The sequence below is a fragment of the Myotis nattereri genome (genome assembly GCF_964212035.1).
Source record: "Myotis nattereri genome assembly, chromosome: 3".
Classification (NCBI taxonomy): Eukaryota; Metazoa; Chordata; class Mammalia; order Chiroptera; family Vespertilionidae; genus Myotis; species Myotis nattereri.
Window position 1 is genome coordinate 44,403,333 of NC_138077.1, and position 22,100 is coordinate 44,425,432.

Below are 22,100 nucleotides of genomic sequence, written 5' to 3' on the forward strand. Positions count from 1 at the left end.
GGTGTAGACCATTACAAAGGGTTTTCTCATAGTGAACGAAATCTGTCTCCTTGTAACTTGCATCTCTTCATCATAATTTCAGCCCAATCCTTTCCTTTGGGGTGACAGCAACCGCAAAAATCATTACTGCAGTTTGTGCAGCTTTAATCCTTAGTGATAACCAGCTTTAATCCTTAGTGATAACATTTACTCCTCAGACCAACCCTGCAGGGTCTTATCATTTTCGTCATAAATGAAGACAATGAGGAAGAGAGAGGAAAGTAATTCCAGAGCCAGGCTCCAAACCCAGAGCTCTAGAGCTCCAAACATGCTCCTCCTTTCTTCAAGGACTGGGCAGGTGCATAAACAGTAGCACAGGTGGGTTTGAGACATCAGGGAATAGTGAGGCATTTGGAAAACCGAAGATGTCACACCTAAAGTCATTCGTGTTCAAAAGTTAAACATAGCAGTGTGTCTAACGGAAAACCTCCATGTGTCATTTGGCACCCAGGTAGCAGTTTGCCACTTTCACCTCCTCCCAGACTTGCAAATACACAGATTCCTAAATTTATATTACATGCTGGTGTGAAGCAGCATCAGGCCGAACCATTAGAGAAAGCACAGAAGACCATGTATGTTTTGATCTGGCTGAAGATCTACAGAGGTTTTTGTTAGCTGATTAAGAAAGTTGAAAGAGGTGCAGACACCCATTGAGCTCAAGAAGGTGCCTATTTACATAAACCTCAGCTCACCTAGTGCCAGGGACAATGAATGATATTATGGGGGAGTGCTGATAGAGGGTTGGGGTGCTACAGGAATCAGCATCCTACATAAGGATCATGCTAGGGTTGCCCCAGCAAAACAGGAGTTCATAGGTCCCCTGGCTTGTCTGACTTGTGCCAGAGTGATTGAGCTCTGGCAAAACCCAGGGCTGAGATTATAAGTGGGAGGGTTAAGATGGAGGATGGAGTAAAGCAATGGACTTTCTCGTTCCCAGAACCCATAGTCAGTGTTTATGCCTCCCTACCTTTGCACACTCTGTTCCCTTTGCCTGGAAGACCCTTGTTTCCTTAGATCTGCTCTTTCTTCTGTAGTCAACCGTCTTCACAGTGTGGAGGCTAGAAAGCTGGATGCCATCCGAGGTTTCCCCTCTCCCTCACCCCACATTATTCACTCATCAAGTTCTGTGAGCTTTCTCCCTTAATAGATCTCCAAGAAGCCTTTTCTCTCTATCCCCATAGTGATGCCTGAGTTCAGGAATGATATGATTCCTTCCCACTGGTATGGTTTCAACTGTCTCCTCTTGGCCCTCTCAGCCTCCAGTTCCACCCCCTCATGTGTTCTCTACACGTTCGCCAGGATGGGAAATCCTTGAACCACAAGCCTGATCACATTAGTCTATTGCTTTCACACTGTTGGGGCTCCCCTCACCCCTTAGCATGGCACACTAGGCTCTTCCAGACTCTGCCTTCCTCTCTAGCCTCATCTCTTACCGCTCCAACCTCCCATCCAACATGTCAACCATATCTTAATGTTTTCAGTGCCTTAAATCACAAGCTCTGTGTGGCTCATCTCAGATGCTGCCTCTGGGAGTTCCTCCCTGGTGGCCCTAGTCTGGACCAGGTGCCTCTCTAGAATGTTTCTTTAGCATTAGGGATAATCTCATCACAATGTCTTGTAATTGACTATTCATTTATTCCCTGAATGTACTGTAACCTCCTGGGATCTTTATCTCATTCACCACAGTATCTCCATACATACTTACCGAAGGCCTACTACGTACTATGGTTCTAAAAGCAGGTTAAAAAAATCCATGACTTAGGCTCTCGTGGTAGTCAAAGGGGAGAGACAGATATTAATGAGGTCTTCCCATAAATTTCAAATTTATGCTGAAGATGAAAGGAGTGTGGTCCTATAATAAGGTGACAGAGGCTGGGGATATGTCAGGAAAGGCTCTCCTGAGGAAGCCACACTTTGGCTGAGATATGAAGTAGAAACCAACCAGCAAAGACCAGGGAAGCATACCAGACAGGAGGAACAACTCGGGCAAGAGCCCTGTGGTGGAAGGGGTGGGTCTACCAGTATCCAAGGGTCTGAGAAAGAACTGTGTGGCTTGAGGCTAGAGGGAGAAGGATGCAGGTGTAAGGCTGGAAGGGTGGGCAGCTGCTAGCCCACCCAGATTCCTGTAGATCATTTGAAGAGTTTTTGTATTTGTTTTAAGAATAATGAGAAGCCATTTATGTGCTCCACATGCATCATGAACCCATTGACATTTCGGTAAGACCATTCTGGCTATAGAGGGAGAACAGATCAAGGAGGGGACCAACTGGGGGTGGTAGAGAGCACTGAATACTTGCTCCAATATTTCTTGAATGAATGAATGAACACTGTGCCATTATTCCTCTTACCACTGGTTTTTTCTCCTTGACCCACTAACCTGTAAAAAGCAGATAATCTCACAAGACCTTCTTTCTTTCTATTTTGAGCAGCTTCTATCACCTGTGTCCTCTGCAGATGAATTTTATAAAACTTTTCACCAAAGACTACTTTCTCCTTCATGATGGAGAGGGAACCATGCAAGCAGCTCTCAGTACTGCAACCATCCATCCTCTGCTGATCAGCTTTTCTTTCCTGACTCCCAAGGGACACCTCCCTCCTCCCACAAACAACTCAAGCCGGAGGTGACAGGAGTGTGTGGGTGGCTGCTTGGCAGGGCTGTTTCTATGGAAACCAAAGTGCCTGTGAGGGAGCCAAAAGCAGCAGGAGTGCAGGTGCTGGTCCCACCTCTCTCAGGGGTAGGCTTATGACCCCTGGAGGCCAGCCTGCCCTGCCCTGCCCTGTTCATGGTCCATCATGACCTACCCTTGGTTCTGTTCTTGTCCTCATTTCCCACATCAGTCTGTCAGCAAATCTTATTGGCTCTGCCTTCAAAAGATATCCAAAATCTGACACAAAATTATTGGTAATTTCACTTTATTTTTGTTTTTCCATTTAGAAGCTTAAATGGAGCAGGCATTATAGTGAAACTTTTCAAAATAAGGTATCCAGTTAGATGTGGCAGTGTAACAACTTAGTGTACCAAGAAAATTTTCCAGCTGCAGTCTCCCCATCGCCTGTTTCTGCTGTGGTCCAAACCATGGTCACCTCTCACTTGGGTGACTGCAGGAGCCTCCAAACTGCTCTTCCCTCAGGTATCCGCCTGGCTCACCCCATCCAAGTCCCCATGCAAACATCATCTGCTCTGAGAGGTCTTTCCTGACCACTAGGATTTCAGTTGCAGCCCTCACTCCACACCTGTGTTCCCTTTGCCCCCTCTTTGCTATATATTTTTTTATCACCTTCTGATATATTATATGTTTCATTTACTTCTTTGTTTATTGCTTGTGTCTTCCCTCTAGAAGGAAAACTCCTTGAGGGTGGGATTTTTGTCCGTTTATTCATTGTCGCAAGGAGAGCTTGGCACAGGAGGTGCACAGACAATATTTGTGGAATGAATGACAGGAAGAAAGAAGCAGCCCAGGGCTTTTCGCTATGGGCCCAGTCGTGGACTTGAATGATGGCTCTCCCAAGCTCTTCCCTTTCCTGTCCTTATGTTCCACATCCCAGTGTTTATCTAGGTTCTCCAGGGTTAGATATTGAATATGCTCTTGTCCCAGGATTTCAGAGTCAGTCTCCATTATTTACTGGGGGTCATGTGTCCAAGGACCCATAGATCAGGCAGAGCTGGATTAGGAACCCTAATTTTCAGCCTGGGCTCTCACCACTGCCCCTCTGATTTAAGTGTGTTGGACACAGCCCAGTGTGGCCTTTCTTTGCTTGCACTAGTCTGCACTTTATATATGTGCTTTCTGGGCTTGGACTCTTGGTACTCATCTCAAGGTGATTTTCCCTGGAACATGCATCTATACTTAGTTCTTTGGCCTTTATCCACCACCTTGGCTCTGCCTGGCGTCTCAAACCTACATGCCCCCCTCCCCCAGGACCACCCAATCTGGCCTGTCCTGCCATTGACCAAACCCTGGACATGACAGATGTTTTTGAGGCAAGGCCTGAAGTAAACTATTCCATCTGTACCTGTGGAAATCCTTCCATGGTCTTGTTTCTTTGTTTTCCCACCCAAAGTAAATATTTAGTCAAGCATTGGTCCAAGAGTGGAAACAAGGATGAGCAAGACATGGCTACATTTCTCTTTCTTTTTTTATTGCCTTCTTCAGACTTTAAATATACTTACTATAAGTAAACTGCAAAGGTCCTCCCAGCCCATTCTTACCAATGCAATCCAAAATCCAGCCAACTGTCCCATCTCCTCCGCAGGCCAAGACACGGAAGTCTGGAGTATCCCGGAAAAAGTTCAGTCTGGGAAGTAGAAGAAAGGCCCAAATGGTCTTGTTTGCTAGGACCTTTGACACTACTTGAGACAGAGTCCCTCCACCCCCACCCCTTTCCCTGGGAGTATGTTATAACCTTGATTCCTTTTGGGGTTGAGAGGGTCACTTAATATTCTGAAATCAGAACTTACTAAGCAATACCATTGAATATGAATCTCAGGGGCCATCCTTGTATAAGGAGAGTCTGACTCAACATTCAACACAGAACATGTTTTTTTCTATTCTCTATTAATTGTGCAGAGGAATCCATATTTTGCTTTTTTTTTTTTTTTTTTCAACAGTACAACTAACCTCCAACACTTTTGACTCCCCTTTGGCTTTCTTGCCTGCTCTTTTCCCACAACCGCCCCTTCAAATCAGATGCACTCAACTAGCTACATCTTTATCCAGCTCTCCTGTGGGTTCAGACCTAAGTGCAGTGAGCACTTAGGGGGCCTTGACCCTTTAGAGTAGGACTGTTAACGTGAAGTCTATGAACTTCCACGGGGTCTGTGGATAGAATCCAGAAGACTATGAACTTGGAGATAAAATGTTACATTCTTATCTTTCCTAAGCTCTAACTGAAATTTAGCATTTTCTTCTCTTGTGAATGTAGGCGACAAATCAGACATATTACCAATACCCATGCCTTTGTCAGGCGTCAAAATCACAAGTATTTTAATGTTTTGCTACAGCTATGGCAGATATCTCATACTACCATTCATGTACATCACTGCTTTGAATTTACAATAGTTATTAGATCTGCCTCTGGAATTTGCTACATAATGTGTTAGTAAATCACATATATTCCCATATCGCACATTTGTTTTCTTAACATTTTGATAACTATTTTCAATAGAATTAGTTTCCCTGATTATATGTTAAAAAATATTAGTCTGAGAAAGGGTCCACAGGCTTCCTCAGACTGCCAATCAGGTTCCTGCCACAGAAAGGTTAAGAACCTCTGTTTCAGAGCAAACATGACCTGTGGACATCTTGGGGTGGGACTTGGGAAGCGGAAGCTCAATGTTTCCTCCTTGCCCAACCTGGTGGTCTGAGAAGATCCCTGGGTTTACTGAATCACTGCTGCAGGTGTGGGCAAACTCACATTCTATTTTCTATTATTTGTGCAGAGGAATCCATATTTTGCTTATTTTGGCAACTGTACAACTATCCCTCTCTTCCCCTTCCTTCCCTGCTCTCCTCTGGAAAGTGAACTCTGAGTGGAGGCTCCATCACCTACACAGCCTGTCTTAGTACAGACTGACACCTCTGAGATACTCAGCACAGCAGCCCTAGAAGGTGTCACTTGGCTCATCATCCAGGGCAAAAACAATTTAGGGAAGATGAGGTTAAGCAGGAGCACTGCATTCAAGTATTAAAATGTCCCCAAAGAGAATGGGCTAGTAAAGGTGTCCATATGCTGCTGCTCAGTCACAAGTCATCATGGAGCAGTCATTGGCTCTTTTATTGATTTCAGAGAGGAAGGGAAAGGGAGAGAGAGTTCAAAACATCAATGATGAGAGAGAATCATGGATCGGCTGCCTCCTGCACGCCCCCACTGGGAATTGAGCCCACAACCCGGGCATGTGCCCTGACTGGGAATCCAACTGACCACTGAGCCACAGTTAGTTTTAAATCATGGCAGAGGTGCTGAATCCACACTCAGGTTTCTTTTTCCCTTTTACTGGGTCCTGCACTACCACTGCCATAAATGACAGAGTTGTGTCAAAAAAACAAAGACAGAGGCAGATTCCCTTTTTAGAGTCCTTACAGCAGCCCTTCCGAGGGTCTTGCTGGACCCAGTATAGAAGGCGGGTTAGGAGGCTGGGCAAAGCGTGCTGCAAAGCCCAGCCCAGCGGGCACAGATTTGAGGACCTGGAGCCTAGAGATCCTCTGGCCAGCACTTGTTTCTGGTGCACAGTCTCTGTGTGGTAAGAACGGCCTCTGAGAGCCTTCTGCCTGATGCTGGAGGGGTCGCTGATTACAGGGCCCTGCAGCTCATCATGTTAGTGCTAACACAAGGCCCTGCTCCTCCATCCAGACCTTTCATCAAGGTGCAGAAGGGCTGCCTCCTGTTGTCACTCTCCCTCTCTAATGAGCAGTGAAAGAGCCAGTAGACAAATGATAGGAGAAGGGTCATAGAGTACTTAACAATCTCTAAAATGGATAATCCAGAAAAAAGATGATTTCATTGAATAACCAATTGTTTTGATCCTAAAATGACCCACAACAGAACTGCAGCAGAACTACTGAATAACAGTGAGAAGGAAACTCTTTCCTCCTCCCTGATGACTCAATATGAAGACACCAGCTAACACAGTCTTGCAAATAACTTAAAATAACGTACCAGCCCGCCCTTCCTGTCAATCAAATGAATAGCACATGCAGGAGGCTACCTCCCAGAGTTAAACATAAGGAGAGTTCCTGAGTACCTCCAGGAGGAAGGGTAGATATAAGGAAAGGAAGAGAAAATGAGTAAAAGGGCAAGAAGGACAAGTACACAAATAAAAGGTGGGGAGGGAAGGTGACATAAAGGTATACTCTTAAGAGACTTAAGGGGGAAGAGGAGAAATTAGGAGTAAGAATTGTATCTCCATACCCTGGAGTAGGCCCCCCATTGTCCAGGTTGAAAACTTGTTTGGGGTTGAGCAGATAGTGGAATTTCCGAAGAATTCTATGGGGGAAAAAAAAGAAATAGAGAGAGAGAGAGGCAGAGAAAGAGATATCATTATGAGAAGCCACAGTAGGGCAAACACCTCTGGAGCACATTGATGGTGGGAATGAGAGTCTGCTTAAACCCTGCTGCAGAAAAGACTGAATGCAGGCCCTGCAGACCCTGAAGTCCCAGTTTTAGCTGGCATCCCCCTGGTTCAAGGCCTCTCCACTCTCCAAGACTCTACCCCTCAATGCCAGAAGTATCACTCTTTGCAGAGAAGGCAGGGAACTCAGAGAACGGAACTTCTATTCTCCTAACGCTTTTTTCTTCATGGAGATCTTCTCTCAAATGTCCTGTATGTTCTAGGTTGTACAGTTCTGCTCCTTGTGGACTATACAAAGGCATCAATGGAAAGGCCACCCAAATACTGGAATCAGGAGGAAATACAGGAGGTGGGGCTGGGGCAGGGCAGGCCTGGGGGCAATGACCACACCTAAGCTTGGCTTCAAGGCTCAGCTTGAGGCTAACCAGGTCAGTTCAGAAGCGATGCTCTGCCCCTTGGACTGGGGTAGGGGTCTCATAGTTGTTCTGTAACCTTACTTATCATTTTTAACCTGGATTCCAAATCCCCATGCCATCTGTACATTATCCCAGAGCTGACAGGACTGGGGGCAGCTCTGCTTTGCTCTTTCTCCCTCTCTCCTCCAACTCTCTTAGTTCTTCCAGCAGACTGGGCATTTCCTTCACGGATGAGCTGAGTGCCCTGTTTTCTCAGGTGCTCGATAAGCCAGGAGGTCCCAATCGGTGAGTCCTGCCACATCTCTTAATCAAGAAAAGACTTGAGAGGCTAGGAAGTTAACAGGCATCTTAGAACTTGGTCTGACTCTGGGAGCCATAATAATGGCCCATGTGACAGGCCCTAGGCTAAGCACTGTGTGTGTTTTAATCCTCACAACCACCCTATGAGAGGAGAAATTCTTATTTATTTATAGAGAAGGGACCCAGGGACATTAAGTCAGTTGAACCAGGTCATCAAGTGGTTAAGTAGGAGGGCTGGGATTTGAACCCAGGTTTGCCTGTCTCTGTTCAGTCCACTCTATCATGGCTGAGGGGAAGAAAGGACCCAAGTGAGGCTTTCTGGCCTTTCCATTTTGAAAAAGAAGAGAACATACCTTTCTCCTTGTCTCCCTCCACTCTTGGGGTTCACCAAGACCAGCAGGGGGTGGGTACCCGGGGTGGGGATGATCTTGTACTTAAAAAGTAAAAGAAAAAGGAATTAGCTCTGTTTCAGCCAACCGGGGGAATGAGATGAGAGTTTATACTAAGACAGCATCTGGGAGAGGTGGGTAGGAAGCAGTTACAGTCATGGAGGAGAGGATGATGGGAGGTAGGTCTTTGTCCACTGGCTGAGTTTTTGAGGGGTTAAGCAGCTAAGTGTCTTCAGCCTGAGTGGGCTTTGAGTGGTGTGAATGGTGACAGGGTTTGAAGAGATGGGACAATGGCATCATAACTTCAAATCATTCAACAATCATAAGACATTGTGCCCACAGCACAAAATTAGATTTTGTGAAGGATACAACTGAAAATGGCCTTCAACGGTATGGCCATCTGGTCAAATTCCTAAGTAAAATAACACTCATGAAGTTAAACACGAATTCCCCCAGCACCAACTTTCCTCCTGAGCCCTGATTCCTCATTTCTCATTGTCCAGTGGGTACCTTCAACCAGATGTCTCACCATCAGGTTGCTCCAAACGTCAACATATCCCAAACCTGACCTATCTTCTTTCCCCATCAAACTGGTTGTCACTTTTGGCTCCCTGCTTCAATTTAAATATGCCATTATTATTTATCCAGTCAACCAGGGAAACCCTGTTCTGCCAATTTTTTTCCCTGGAACATCCCTTTCCCTGCAGCTGCCATAGCAACCATACTGCCCAAGCATTTCCCAGTTCAGGTTAAGTCCTATCGGCTGCCCCCAGGATATCATATGAGTCACACCACTCTTGTTCAAAAACCTTTAATAATACTTCATTGACCCAATGATAAAATCCAAAACTCCTAACCTGGCATCCAAAGCATTTCAGTGTAGCCCCATTCAACTGTTATCTCTTAATCACTCTAACCCTCACTGCAGTCCTGGCCAAACACGGCTTTTACCCTCGAGGGTGGGTCTGCTCACCCTGGTTTCTTCTCCTGCTCAGTGCCCTGAAATGCCCTCTTCTTTCTTTGCAACCCCAGGGTCCAGTGCAAGAGCTACTTCCTCTATGAAGTTTTCCTTAGTTACTGCAACTAAAGCTATTGCAATTGAAACATCAAATACCTTCTAGGTTTCTTTTGTTTTTGTTGATTTGTTTTCCATTTTCTTAGGTAAATGTCTCAAAAACAGCTACTGGATTTTAAATGCCTCCAAAGCAGTGTGTGTTTGTGTGTATATATATATAAATCTTGTACCAAGGACCTCATGACACCAGATACAGGAGTGAGTAGTCAATCAATACTCATGGGTTTTGCTAAAGGACACACTGATACGGAGACACAACTCTGTTCCATATTCACTAATGCTCACTTTCCCAGATCCCAGGCTGAAAATGCAACAAACCCAGAGCCATGCTGTTTGAAACAGCACCAATTATTATGATTTTTAGGAATATTCTCATCTGCCTTAGGGTGAGTGTCTGTGTGAAGCATCTTGGAGCCTGAAGAGTAATTTTTACTTCTGGGAGTGGTATTCAAAATATTCAACATCCTGTACAGCATGGGCATTGCCCAATCAGTACAGATGCAGGCTAACCAAATGGATGCCAGTTGTAAACAACTGGTAGGCCTGCATTGTGTGTCTGTCTGTCTGTTCTACTTGACTTTCTGTCCTTATAGATACCTGGAGCTTTCTCACATCATTAAGATCCCCCATCATTATTGCTTATGCTTTAATTTTCTAAAAAAACTAATCTGCATGTTGTCATTGAATCTCAGGGAACCTCTGGGGGTAGGCAGTGGAGGGATTGCTGTGCCCCTTTTCAAACAAGGAAATTTAAGGTTCAGAGGAAGAGGAGGAGGCCCTCGTTTCCTATTTCTTTCTTAGTTAGTACTCTTTGTAGCCCCCCTGCAATCCCTGGACCTCTGTGGAAGGCACAAAGATAAGGTGTTTATTGGTGAACCTAAGTGAAAATGAGTTCTTAAATATGTGTTTCAGGATAAAGAAGAATTTTTGGATACATTAGCTTCATGTTGGCCTATTGCTTTCTGGAGACAGCATGGCAATCTTGGAAAATCTATTGTATATTTTTAGGTGACACTATTGTTATTTTTTTTAGGGGATGAGCATATTGGAGTTTCTAAAGCAACTTGTTCTTAAAAAGGCAATAAAGCCAATTTGGCCAGCCATGGGCTCAACCAACCCCCCTCGCACCACTTGCCTACAGTGTGGTGGTCAAAGGTAATTCCAGAGGCTGGAAATAAAGTGTCTTGTGTGATATAATTGATATAATTGATCAGATGAGAAACTAAATGTAAAGAAATGGAAAGAAAGGAGCACCCAAACCCTGTCTTCCTTTCCACAGCCCTGGACCAAGTTAGGATGAATGATCAGATTCAGGATACTGAGGTACCTGCATTACAAGTTCACCCTTGGCTGACGCGTCACCATCAGACTTCCCACCTTGCCTGTCCTGTGAGAAGAGAGGAAAGATAAGCATCTTTTTTTTTTTTTTTAAAAAAGGTAATATAAGAAAAAGGAATCAGAAGAAAAACAAATGGTTAACAAAGAGAATTAGAAAACCAGTACAGAATGAGGAGTGTTTCAAAGAGGGGCTTTGGACCTAAAAAAGGAAATGCTCCCCTATGGGTTTCTCGAGGACTCTCGAGGTCTCTGTGATCATTTGCTCTGACATTAACATTGAGACTCTGGAATGGAATGGACCTGGGGAGAGGGAACACTAAAATTGACAGAAATCTACTTTGTTGATTTAGAAGCTTGAGCTTTGAGAAGCAAGGTCTTAGATCTGGCTTCTCAGCTTAGCACTATCTAAATGACATCATATTGAGAATGGTATTTATTTTTTAGTTGTGTTTTTTTTCTTTGTTTTAAAAAATTATGATTATTATTTTTGTGGAGGTTTATTTCTCACATAGTAAAATGTTCAGATCTAAATCTCCAGACAGATGAATTTCCGCCCTTGCTACCTCTTCAGGTGTTATGCTGCTGTGACTCTGAACATCTTATTGGTTTTGCCTGGCTTTTGAATTTCATAGAAATGGAATCACAGAACATGTATTTTTATTGATTTCAGAAAGGAAGGAAGCAGGAGAGAGAGATAGAAACATCAATGATGAGAGAAAATCACTGATTGGCTGCCTCCTGCATGCCCCCGGTGGGGGATTGAGCCCACAATATGGGTATTTGCCTTGACGGAGAATTGAACCATGACCTCCCGGTTCATACGTCAATGCTCAACCACTGAGCCATGCCGGCCGGGCAGAACATGTCTTTTTTGAGTCTAGCTTCTTTTTATCAGCAGTATATCTTTGTGATCAACCCCTCTTTGCAATTAAACATAGCTTTTTTTCCATGTAGTATTCCATGATATAAATATGCCTCAATTTATTTATCTGTCTACTAGAGGCCCGGTGCACGAATTCGTGCATGGGTGGGGTTCCTCAGTCTGGCCAGCGATTGGGGCCAATTTGGGCCGTCTTGCCCTGTCCCCATCAGGGCCAGTGGCCAACGTCCTGGCTGGCCAGCCCAAATTGCCATAGGAGGTTGGCCAGCCAGGGGTGATTGGGGCTGACTGGTGGGTGGGGAGGGGCTGCAGGGGGTTGGCTGTGGGAGCACGCTGACCATCAGGGGGCAGCTCCTGCATTTAGCATCTGTCCCCTGGCGATCAGTGCATGTCATAGAGACTGGTCAACCGGTGGTTCTGATCACTCTGGCTATTCAGTCGTAATGGTCGCTTAGACTTTTATAGATATCGATTCTGTCATTAAGTTTGTTTCCAGTTTTTCACTGTTATCAATAAAGTTGCTACAAACATTCTTGTGCATGTATTTTGGTGGAAAAAATGCTCATATTTCTCAGATAAATATATAGGATAGGACTTATCAGGTCATAGAGTTTTGTATTTCCAACTTGATAGATGCAGCCAAATGGTTTTCCTTCAGTTTTTTAAAGAGAAAGACTAACTGGTTAAGGATGAGATGTGAGGAATTGGTGGGACTTGGCAACATCTTTAAGAAGAAAGGGAACAGTTAAGATGTTTGGTGCTTAGTTTGAAAGAGAAATCTTCAACACAGGAGATAGAGACAATTGCAGATGGGGATAAAAGGAGTGTAATTTTGCTGCATCCACTTCCAAATAGGGCTGAGACACCCAAGTGGAAATCGTCAGGGCAGATGTTGGGATGTAGGAGAGAGGTTGACAGGAACAAGGGTGACCTGGGAGGCCTGGCCTGTGCAGGTGGTGACTACCTTGAGCTATGCTCTGCCTGCCAGGTGCTCTCCAGGATGGGCTACTTCAGAGCATTCTGGGGCCAGCAGTGGGGACCACTTTAGTCAGGGGAGTTTTCCCTCACAAATTGGTGGACACAGCATGGACCTCATTTAAACTTGTACTGAAAACACAAACCCAAGAGTTGTTGAGGAAGCCCTCTGAGGGGGGTGAAGGACTGAATGCTGCATACGTGAAGTGTGCAGGGTGGGGGGCAATCAGAGCCCTGGTGGGCAGCAGCACTTACCTGGGTAATGGGGCAGATCGAGGTGGGCAGCAGGATGTGGTCTTTGAGTTCCCCACCATCACACACTGTGGATAATTCACATTTGCGGTGAAACTGGAGGAAACAATGATGAGAGTGAGTGAAACAGACCAAGGAAATTTTAAATATGGGGTTTAGAGGTTTACTGAGGAGGCAAGCTATCTAGTGCTCTCCAAATCCTGATGCACTGCTGGCTTTGGCAGTATAACTAAGTGTGTGTGTGTGTGTGTGTGTGTGTGTGTGTGTGTGTGTGTGTGGTATGTAGTCAGGGCTGCCAAATCTTCTGTGGGCTGATAGAGGAGACCAAGTGCTATCCATAGCTGCAGGCCTGTCTGTGGCCCTTCACTGTGGCACCCCATGTGGATTCCAGCCCCGCCCCCTCAGATTTTTGCTCCCTAGACTCTGAGACACTGGAAGGAAGGAGATCTTGTTGAACAGACTCATGAGAGGCTGGAAATAGACCTTTTGACACAACCTCTGCATCTTAAGAATTCTGTGATTTACTTTGGAGATGCGTCCTTTTTGAGGCTGATCAAGGGCCTTGGTCAAGGGGACAAGACATGGCACTGAGTTAGCTGTGGTAGCAGGATGACCTTTGGCAGGTTCTGGGTGTCTAGAGAGGAAGTGGACATTGGCTGTGGCTAACGGTAGCAGGTTCAGGCCTTTGGCCCAGGCAGTGGGGCTGCTGTAAAGAGTGTGCCTTCCTCTGTTGCCTTGAGGAACATAATTTTGGTGTCTAATTCCTCACCAACTCTGGTGGTGCCACTGGCCCCAGGTGACACCCGGACGAAAGAAGCTAATGGTCATAGCTGCCTGGCTACATAGATAGTGGGTAGGCCAGCTTCTTAAGCAGCCCTCACTCCCCTGGTTCTGGGGGGCTGTCTTCTTTCTGGGAAGCTTGTGATTCACTGGGCACTGTTAGACTTAGGGCATTGAATGGGGTTCTGGGCCTCCCAGGTGTCCCCCCTGGCTCTGCTTATGCCCTTTGGCAGGATGTCCACAGCTCCTGGACTGCAGCTTGAGCAAAAAAGCACAACTGAAAAGAAGCAGGGCTGCCCTAAGCGCCAACCCACCGTCTTCCGGCACCACACGCAGTGCCACGCGGTGACACTCTGGTAGCACTTGATACTTTTGTGGCACCGATCACACTTGACCGAGGAGTTCCCTTCCACCCACGCGTGCTGCATCACCTGCAGAAGGGAAGGGAAGGATGCCAGGGAAGGCTGCAGAACCACTCCCCGGGCCTGGGCCTGAGGAGAAGGGTCTGGAGGTGCACAGAGGGGTGAGGCCAGAGGGGTTGTTTCCTGTTCAGTTTATGCACTGATCGGGTGCGGGGCGGCTTTGCTGCACTATGCTGACGCGCTCTCTCCCTGCCTGACCACCATTTTGTTCATTGAGGCAGTTGGAGACCATTTTTCCTGAGTTTTGAATAGCTCATTCACCCTGGCAGTCAAGCCTCTGAGCAGCATCTTGTCTGGCAACCCATCTGTCTTGCAGAAGTTCTTGCAGAGTGAGGTGCTCATGTGCGCCCTCTTCTGGAAGGCAGCGTGATGCAGGGAAACAGGAGGGCTGGAGCCACAAACAAAACTGGTTGGAATCATTGATTTTCCATTTGGCAGTAAGGCGATCTTTGTCCAATTCCTGGACCTCTCTGAGTCTCAGGCCCCTCATCAGTACAAATGGCATAATAAGCCCTACCTCTATGTTTTCTAGGAGGATCAAATGAGATACCACTGATGGGTAACTTCCTGTCAGCCTCAGCAGCCCATCAGAACCATCTGGGGAGCTCCTACAAGTTCTAATACCCAGTCCTCACTGCAGACCAACTAAAATTGAGTCTCTGAGGATGGGAACTGTTGTTAATAGGTTTTAAAGCACCCTGTGTGATTACAACGTACAGCCAAGGTTGAGAAGCACTCTAGAAGGAAGTTAGAGGAGTCCAAAGAACTTAGTGTGGGTCAGCAGCCAGTGGCTTTCATATCTGTTTCCTGGAAAGCTGGTTGTACTTGCTTCCTGGAAATGGCACGAGAGCAGCCCAGGAACCTAGAAGCCATGGGAATGCATATGTATATGTGTGTCTGTAAGAGCAAAGTGACCCATGGCACCAAATTCTGGGGACCTGAGCCCTCGGTTGTCTCCCTTAGGAATTCTACAGAACTTCCCAAAATTTCCCACAAGGGCACTTTGGATACAGAAGGAAGAGAGGTGGGGGTATACAGGGACCTAGTCTGAAGTGCCAGCTATAAGCACATGGAATTAAAAACACATGGAATATTTGCATTACACCATCCATGTTTGTATTAAATAAAAGTTTTAAATTACTTATCAATTAAGTTAATAGCCCTCCTTCCAAAGGTTTTTGGTAAAATTCTTATTCTAGCAGACATGTCACTTTTATTTGAGGACATAAAGAATCCAGTTAGTGAATCAATTTCTCATCTACATGGTCACATTGAATTTGCTCCAAGATTCTTATTATTTCTATTTCATGGAGAATAAAATGAGGCATCAGAGAGGTAAAGTGACCGGCCCTAGGTTCCAAGGCTGATAAAGTGGTCAAGCAGAACCTCATAGCCAGGTCTTCTGACTCCAAATCTGTGGTTGTCTGCCAACACCACGTTGCCTTCTCCATCCTCTTCTGGGATTGGAAGAGATAGTGAAGGACTTGGGGTGCTCCTGGAGACTCAGAAGATCATGTCCTGCTGACCCCTCAGTGGCCTCTCTCTGCTCTGTGTGTGGCAAGTGGCCAAAGTGCAGGCTTAGGCCTGAGCCCAGGAGATGTACCGTGCATCCTGGTGAAAGCATGGATATGGAAAAATGTGTGCATGCGTGTGGTACAGAAGTAGACAAGAGGCCATGCGGTGTCTCATGGAGCATGCATGTGTGTCCTGGGCGGCGCCCTTCTCTCTTGGAGTTCTGTGGGGAGGGCTGGATATCACTCCCACCTGCTAAGCATCTCCTGACTCAGTTTTCTCATTGGAATCTTCCATGCAGGAACCTGAGAGTGTCCTTTCCTTGCTAATTTTAAGAGTCCATTTCCAGAGTCGATGAATGGCACCACAACAGCCAAGTTAGAAACCTGGGAGCCATTCCTGACCTCTTCTCTTCTCTCCATCACCAAGTCCTAGTGGTAGTACCTCCAAATTATCTCTCAAACTCTCCCTTCATCTTCTCTTTACGCGAGCCAGTTGGATAGTCAAAGTATTCAACAACTGGCATGGCTGGCGAAGACTCTCAGCAAGACACAGCCACCACCGTGCTACTGTGGACACGTCAGCACAGCAGGTGAGTGCAGACCCCACCCCAGTCAGGCCCTCAGTGCAGCACTGCCTCTTGCCTGAACTGTTGGAAGAGGTTTTCTCCCTCAGATCTCTTTCCTGCACCATGGTCAGAGCAATTAACCTAATTTGCAAACCCAATGATCTCATGCTCAAAGCTCTTCAATGTCCCCTCACAAACTCCTTCCCAACTCCTCAGCTGGCCTCACAGACCTCCCCAGGCTGGATCTCACTGTCAGAGCACAGCTCCTGCCACTGCCCTTTAAGCATCCTCTGTTCCAGCCAGGCAAACAGGTACAGACCTCAGAATAAGCCAAGTGCCTGGTCCACCTTGATGCCTTATGAAGTCAAAGTACAAGGTACAAGGTTCAAGGTTCAAGGGACAACTCAAATGCCATCTCCTTTGTGAAACCTCCCCTGGCCTCCTCCTCGGTACCTCAACTGTACGTCCCACACAATTGCTACTGTTCATCTCATTACCTCATGCTTTGCTTCTGCTCCTGTCTCTCTCCCACTAAATGGCACAGTTCTCCAGCAGGCTGAAGGCCACCTTATAAGCTGCATACCCCTTAGCAGAGTGCCTGGCACATGGTGGGGACCAGGGAGATGCTGAATGGATTGATGGATGAACAAGATGGTTTAAGGGTGGTCCTCGGGGCAGAGAAGGGACTGGAGAAAGCTCCCAAAGCCCCATCCTGCCCAGGAATCTGGCGATGGACATGTAGCCTGGGACACGGCATGCAGTAGGACAAGGCAATAGGTGTCACCAACCTCGCTGCCCCTTTTGGTTCTTGAGTACGTTTTGACACAGCCAGGAATGTTTTTGGATACACAGCGTTCGTGGACGGTATATTTACAGTCTGGAAAAAAAAGTAAGGAAAGTACTCATGAGTGACCATGTAGGAAAGGTCCAGCCAGCCCTCCACACTCCAGATGAGTCTGACTAGGTGACCATTCAGGGGTAGGGGACATAGGGAGCTGGCCTTGCCTAATGGAAATCAAAGCAGTCTCCAGTTGTTCTTTGAGAAGAGAGTCCATGGTTATCTCCCAGACACGCTCCTGCACTCTCCACCCTGCCACACTTGGGCAGTGAATTTGGGGTGAAAACATGGCACAGAAAAGCGCTTTCCACTTAAGAGTGGGGGAGGAGTCATCCTCCTCGCTATGCCAGCGCCACCGTATTGTGTGTCGGGGATGCTGCAGGTGGGCAGAAGGCCAGGGGTCTTCCTAACTGGAATAGGTGGCCCTGAACTCTGGCTCTGCCATTTGTAACGACCCTCATGACCTTGGGTAAGTTTTTCACATCTCTGAAATTCAGGGTTTTCTACAAAATGGGAATAAAATTGCCTCTCTTTCTCTTTACAGGACTTTTGCAGCATTAAATGAGATACTTTGTGGTTTTTTAAAATCATTTCTTAAAATTAAATCTTTATTGTTGAAGGTATTACATATGTTCCCCTTTTCCCCCATTGACCCCATCTAGCCAGCCCCCACCCCTCAGCCCAGGCCTTCACCACCCTATTGTCTGTATCCATGAGTTATGCATATATGCATACTAGTTCTTTGTTCATCTCTTCGCACACACCCCCCCCAGCCACCTCCGCCTTCCCTCTGAGTTTCCACAGTCTGTTCCATGCTTCTATGTCTCTGGACCTATCTCATTAAATGAGATACTTTGTATAAAGCACCACTTGTCTGGTCAGAATAGCTATTCCACAAATTATTACCACCATCGCTGTTGTTACTACACTGATTGCTATGCAATCAGAAGGGGCCCACAGACCTGGAACCTGATAGGAAGGAGATAGGGTGTCTCAGAAGTGGTAAGAGCTGGATTTGAATGGGTGCTGGAAACACTGGCAGAACCCTTCTTACACCTGCTGATGCTCTTCCTGGACATTGGCCCCAACTCCGTCAAGATGGCTGTTGTTGCCGAGGTCACCTGCTGCCTAGCTCACGTGTACATGTTCAGAAGAACTGCTCCGATGACGTGGACTGCACCCAAGGGCCCTGCCTGCAGCAGCAGCAGCTCCCCAGTCTCTGGTGGGTTCAGACCTATCTGCATTGTGAGTTGATTGGCAGGACTCTGCACCCACATACTATGACCCACAAAGCCTTCTCAGGGCAGCCCCTTTCATCTCCTGCTCCCTGAATCACCCCCTTTCTAACTAACATCAGCCTTCTGTCTTCCTTCCCAGTCTCCCTTCCTACTTTTCCCCTTCCCTGGTTTTTTCTCTTCTCCCATTTGACTTTACTAAATGGATTATAAAGTGAAACAAATGGATAGTTTCCATTTCCACTGCATTTACAAATACATTTCATGTTGCTTATTAATAAAAAAACACACCCAGGTTCTTCTGGCTACCCAAAATATTCACTAGCAAAACCCAAGTGAAATTAGTATGAGATGCTTTTTAATTATATGTGAGCCTTAATAACTTTTTTCGGGGGGCAAGGGGACCTGTGGCCCAGGATGGGACTCCAACAATGGGACACTACTTATCCATTTGACTTGGGTAGAAGAAAAATAGGACATGGAGGTCTTGCTTCATTCCCTGCTGTGGAACAACATGGGAGGTCCCCCGAGCTAGGAAGCAGAAATACATGGACTTTTTCTGGAATGGCTCAACCACGTGCAGAGCAAGACAGTTCCTGGGGGAGGGGGTCTGAAGGACGTTTACTCACACGTGCAGCACAGGCCTTGCTTCCTCACGCCCATCAGCATGACATGGCAGAAGTTGCAGTAGGTTGGTTTCTTGAAATGCTTCATGGTCCAGGCGTGCCTGCCATCCCCCTTGGAGCCCTATGGGAGTAGAGAAGGAATGGGACTCGGAGCAGGCAGCCCTAAGCCAGCAGAAGCCCGGGCCTGCCTCCTGTTCTATCTTTTTCCTTCTCAAAAGACTCTCTTCTCATATTTGGAAGACAAGATATGCATTTATTTTAGTGACATAAAGACTATTAAAAATGGAAATCAAAACTAAGTTCTTGTCTGTGTGTGTTTTCTAAAATGAGCAAGTATTAAAAATTAAGACTATCTGAGCAGGAGTATGTGTGTGGGGGATAACACAAGCCCTCTTCTACTTGGCTGGTGGAAGTGTAAATCCAAACAAACCATCTATCTATCTATCATATCTCTCTCTCTCTCTCTCTCTCTCTCTCTCTCTCTCTCTTCTCTCTCTCTCTCTCCATCTATCTGTGATCCTTTAAATGTTTATAACCAATGACTTAATATGGTACAAATTTTTTTTTATTCATTCCTAAAACATCATTTTTGAAGGAAAGATGAGCATTTCTGTGCTCTGTCAGATGTTTAACTCAGCATTATTTATTTAAAATAATTCAAAACTGAAAATATCCTAAAGATATCAAAGTTACCAAAAGGTTAGTTGTGGTAGAGCCATGTGATTAAAGGTTAAGTGGCCATCAAAAGATACTTATAAGAATGTCTAGCCTTGACCGGTTTGGTTCAGTGGATAGAGGGTCAGCCTGTGGATTGAAGGGTCCCGGGTTCGATTCCGGTCAAGGGCATGTACCTTGGTTGTGGGCACATCTCCAGTAGAGGGTGTGCAGGAGGCAGCTGATTGATGTTTCTCTCTCATTGATGTTTCCAACTCTCTATCCCTCTCCCTTCCTCTCTGTAAAAAGTCAATAATATATATATATATATTTAAAGAATGTCTAATGGCGTGGGAATGTGCTCGTGACACAGCACTAAGTGAGAAAAGCAGAATGTAAATTTGAGGACCTATTATAATCTCAGTTTTATATAGTAAGATCTCTCTGGTGGGGAAAAATGTCATCAAACTGTTAACAGGTTAGTTACAGCTGGAAGCACCATGAATTCATTTTATTCTCTAATTTTTATTTTCCTTTGTATTTTCCAAACTTTCTATGGTTGGCATGTACTAGTTTTATAATCAGAAAAAAAGTAGTTTAGTAAAAACAATGCGCCCTCTCATCAACTTTCTGGACACAGATAAAATAGTCAAGAGACAGTCGGACTTGGCTCAGAAGTGAATTCATCCTTACCTGCTAGATAAGCCAAGCATCGCACAATCACACACCTTCCCTGGACACCAAAGCTCCTACCTTCTAGCCCCTGGTAGCACAGCCTTGTTGGAAGCTGTGGCTTCAGGGACATCCCTCCACGCCTGCCGTCCCCCAACCTTTCTTAGAGGCTCCATCAAGAGAGCATCACTCTTGGCTGGTGCGTAGGGTAGAATAAAGCACCCTAGTAAGGCGGTGAGAACTGACTGTCAGGCACACAGCATGCCGGACTCAAACCCAGCTCTTACTTTTGGGCCCCTCTGGTTTGCACTGGTCACGGCAATCAGATCCCTTTCTATGCCAAGTCTTCTGCTAACGATCTCTAGAAGAGTCTGTATGGGTTTCCAAATGCCGGTCTCCCTCTCGGGTCAGCTCATTTCTTCTCACCACCTCAACACCCTGCTTCTTCCAAGACCAGAGTTTATAGAATTACAGCCTTTATATCTAATGGTTTCTATAAGTAAAGCTTCTAATCCAGTGTCCGACAATTAAAACTTATTAAATCCCTACTCTGTGCTGGACAGTAAGGGACACAAAGGTAAGTAAAGTGTTTTTCTATGTGTAAAGAAAGAGGTAGATTCATGCCTGTTCTGGGAATGAAGAAATGGAGACTCAGAGAAGTTACATAAATATCCCAAGATGACACAAATAATAAGTGACTGAATCAGTAGTCAAATTGGGGCTCTTACTGGCATCAGAGCCTGCCCTCCTTCCATCTTTCCCCCTTTCTTCACATACCAGGGTTTTTCTTTATGAAAGGAAACTACAGCTCAGCAGACCCAAAAGACTGTCATTTTTACCTCAGAAATACCTTTATTAGCTAAATCAGGTACTGTTTTCATAGATTTGCAGTAAGAAGCAAAGGGACAGTGGCTTAGAATAAAGTAACATTTCCGCTTGGGCTACAGCGCCATCATGTGGCTCTTTTATTTCTGCACATTGGCAGCTGCAGGATGTGGGAGTAACCTTCCTCTTGCATGCCAGGCTTTCTGCCGCTGCCGCCATTTCACGGGGAGACAGACTGCTTGGCACATATTGCATTCAGAGATCCCCAGACTTATCAGGGGCCCCATGTAGGTTTTGAAAAAGCCAAATAAGCACTGTGACTTTTAAGACACTTAGGAATGCTTTCTCTGAACCCCTAATATTAAATGTAGAAAGGTGCAATTTAGTGTGTATTTAAAAACAAGTGCATAACACTTTTGATTAACGAAAACTAAATTTACATTTGTTCTTTGTTTGCCACTTTCTTGATATACAGTTGGTTTTCTATAAAGCTGACTTGTCGTTGGGAAGAGACACCAGGGAAAATGGTCTGTCTCTCCCTCCTCTAGCCATAAAACAGTGGGCCCCCTCCATGTGAAGAGTTGGTGGCACTTTGGAGTCAGCAAGCCCAAAATAGGAAATCAAAAAGAGATGTTGGTTTCTTATGGTTAAAATGCCCCATCTCTATTTCCATATTTAGTGAAAAAACAATGTTAACACCCAATAAACCAAACATACAGGTATGTTGGAATAGCACCTAAGCAGAACTTCCATTCTGACTCAGTATGATCTTGAGTATTGATAGCAGGAAGTTGATCTTACTTATCTGAGTGCCCCTCCTCCCGAGTCCTAGCTCACATAGGTTCTTGCACTTAATAGGTTCTTGGTAAGGGATCATTGGACGAGAGGTCTTCTGTTCCTGAATATGGAGGTTGGCCCCTGGTAGTAACTATCTGTGTGTTCTTGGGCCCTCGGTTTGCAAAGTGAAGGGGACAGATAAAGGATCACCAAGGTCTTCTCCAGCTCTGACTGCCTAGGATTCTAAGGAATATAAAGGCAGTTGTGCAGATACTGGTTCCTGAATTTCTGCGTAGCCCTTGGAAAGAGCTGCACATGCCAGGACATGACTGCAGGATTCTTAGCTCTTGAATATTGGAAATGAAGGCCCAGCTTCAGTCCTGAGTTGCAGAACTGTCTGACAGAGACAGTACAGGCAACCATAGCACTTGGAGGCTCACCCAGCTGAAAGCTTCCTG

At 45.8% G+C, this 22,100-nt stretch overlaps 1 protein-coding gene across 1 annotated transcript in view; it reads right to left on the bottom strand.

Annotated features, from left to right (window-relative positions):
- The window catches only part of DGKG (diacylglycerol kinase gamma), a 192,332-nt gene that overhangs the window by 93,768 nt on the left and 76,464 nt on the right, over positions 1 to 22,100 (bottom strand). The window contains exons 10-17 of the mRNA XM_081087246.1: positions 18,718 to 18,835; positions 16,804 to 16,892; positions 13,828 to 13,944; positions 12,737 to 12,829; positions 10,616 to 10,675; positions 8,178 to 8,257; positions 6,949 to 7,023; positions 4,250 to 4,335 (exon numbers count right to left, since the gene is read on the bottom strand). Of these exons, the coding sequence (XP_080943372.1) occupies positions 4,250 to 4,335; positions 6,949 to 7,023; positions 8,178 to 8,257; positions 10,616 to 10,675; positions 12,737 to 12,829; positions 13,828 to 13,944; positions 16,804 to 16,892; positions 18,718 to 18,835 (718 nt within the window). The remainder of the gene's footprint in view (positions 1 to 4,249; positions 4,336 to 6,948; positions 7,024 to 8,177; positions 8,258 to 10,615; positions 10,676 to 12,736; positions 12,830 to 13,827; positions 13,945 to 16,803; positions 16,893 to 18,717; positions 18,836 to 22,100) is intronic.